Source organism: Colobus angolensis, unplaced genomic scaffold (genome assembly GCF_000951035.1).
Source record: "Colobus angolensis palliatus isolate OR3802 unplaced genomic scaffold, Cang.pa_1.0 Scaffold128, whole genome shotgun sequence".
Lineage (NCBI taxonomy): Eukaryota > Metazoa > Chordata > Mammalia > Primates > Cercopithecidae > Colobus > Colobus angolensis.
Genome location: NW_012114030.1, coordinates 2881823 through 2883509, shown reverse-complemented (window position 1 = coordinate 2883509; position 1687 = coordinate 2881823). Strand labels below are relative to the sequence as shown.

At 58.6% G+C, this 1687-nt stretch overlaps 1 protein-coding gene across 1 annotated transcript; it reads left to right on the top strand.

Annotated features, from left to right (window-relative positions):
* The first annotated feature begins 390 nt into the window (after positions 1–390).
* On the top strand, positions 391–1084 carry LOC105505684. Its single transcript, XM_011933592.1, is given in 3 exon segments — positions 391–663; positions 666–705; positions 910–1084. Coding segments are annotated over 3 exon segments (336 nt in total). The 5' UTR covers positions 391–542.
* Positions 1085–1687: the final 603 nt, after the last annotated feature.

The following is a 1687-nucleotide window of genomic DNA, read 5'->3' as shown; positions in this document are numbered from 1 at the left end:
TGGTGGGCGCGCGTCCCGACTACTCGTCCCACGCCCCCCTTCCTCTTCCCGCGCGCCCCTGAGGGGTGACTGGGTTGGTGGGCGGGCAGGAGCGCACCTGGGTCCGTCCTCTCAGGGCTCGCTCGCTCGCTTGCTCAGGCACGCGTGCGCAGAAGAGCGGGAAGGGAGAGGAGACGCGGGGCCCAGCGCCGGCCGGCCTGACCCCCTCGCTCTGTCTCTAGGCGCGCGCCGACAGCCTCGCGCACCGGCCCCGGGGCCCCGGCTGAGGGTGCGCGCGCAGCACCCCGGGAAGGTGGGAGGGGAGGCGGTGGCGGAAAGATGCGCGCGCAGTCAGCCGTCAGGGGAGGGGGAACTGTGGGACGTCCGCCATCTTGTCTCCCTCTCCTTACCTGCGTCCTCGGGGGCGTGCGCACCACCCCCCCTCCCGCCGAGGAGGGGGGAGGGCTCCCTCTTGGCCACCGCCTTTGCGGCCTTTAAACTCCCCTGGAGACTGCAGCTACTGCCACCGCCTTGCCTCCACTGCCTCTTCTCGGAGCACACAGATGTGGACGATGGGTGGGAAAAAGGGCAGACGTTACTCCCAGCGAACCGCCGCCGTCGCTCCCGAGGCCTCACCAAAATGGCCGCCGCCGTTTCGGCCGCCACCACCACCGCCACCGCTCGCTATCGCTACCGTCGGCGCGGCCCGTCTTCTCGCGAGAGACAGTAACTGGAGGGTGGGGGTACGGGGAGGCTCGCGTGCTAGCGTAGGGCGCCGCCCGGCGCGCAAGGCAGCCTGGGAGGTGTAGTCTCCCGGTGGCTGCGCGCTCGCCCCTCCTCGGAGCGCTTTTACTGTCTGCCTTTAGAGCTACCTGGGGCTGCATTGCGGCTGCCAGCTCGGACCACCGCCACCTCCCTTTTTATTTACAGATCACCCAGTGAGCTGAAATAAGTTAGCAGTGGAACTTGGGCTTCCCAGTTCCCGTGGCAGCTCACTTCTGTAGCGCTGCTTCGTTTTACACGAGGATGGTTTCCTGATAGCTTTCAGACACCTTTGCCATCTGTTCGAAAACGTTCCAGGTTAAGAACCCCTTTGAGAATCTGATACCTTTACCCCAGAATAGAACAATAAATAACAGCTACCTTCTACTGACACTACTTTGTGCATTGATTATTTCTTCTAATCCTAACAGTGCTCCATTTTACAAACGAATTGAGGCTCAGGCGTTAAACACAGTGACAGATCCTGAAGTCAAGATTCCTAGCCAAGCAGTCTAAGCCACAAGAATGCACTTGCTGTCACAAAATTTTACCACCTAAAGCCCCCCATAAAGGGCCAGGTTAGGAAGCCCTGAGAACCTCCCCTGCCTCCATTCAGTTTAGCTCTTCCCTGCGAAGAGGATTATTGGTCCCGTTTTACAGATGAAGTTTGGGTTGAAAGAAAAGTGGATGATGCCTATCTTTTCTAGACCCTCCTCCCATCACTCCCAAAAGAGGGGATCCCAGGCCAGAGTCTGAATGAATTGGCTCTAGCCTTGTGCCATTAACTCCTTGATATGTAACCTTGAGCAATTAACTTCACCTTTTTGAGCTTCAGTTTCCTTTGTAAACTGAGGATAGAGTTGCTGATGTAAAATTGCTTTGAAAGATCTGAAGGGCCAGGTGTGGTGGCTCACACCTGTAACCCCAGCACTTTGGGAGACCAAGG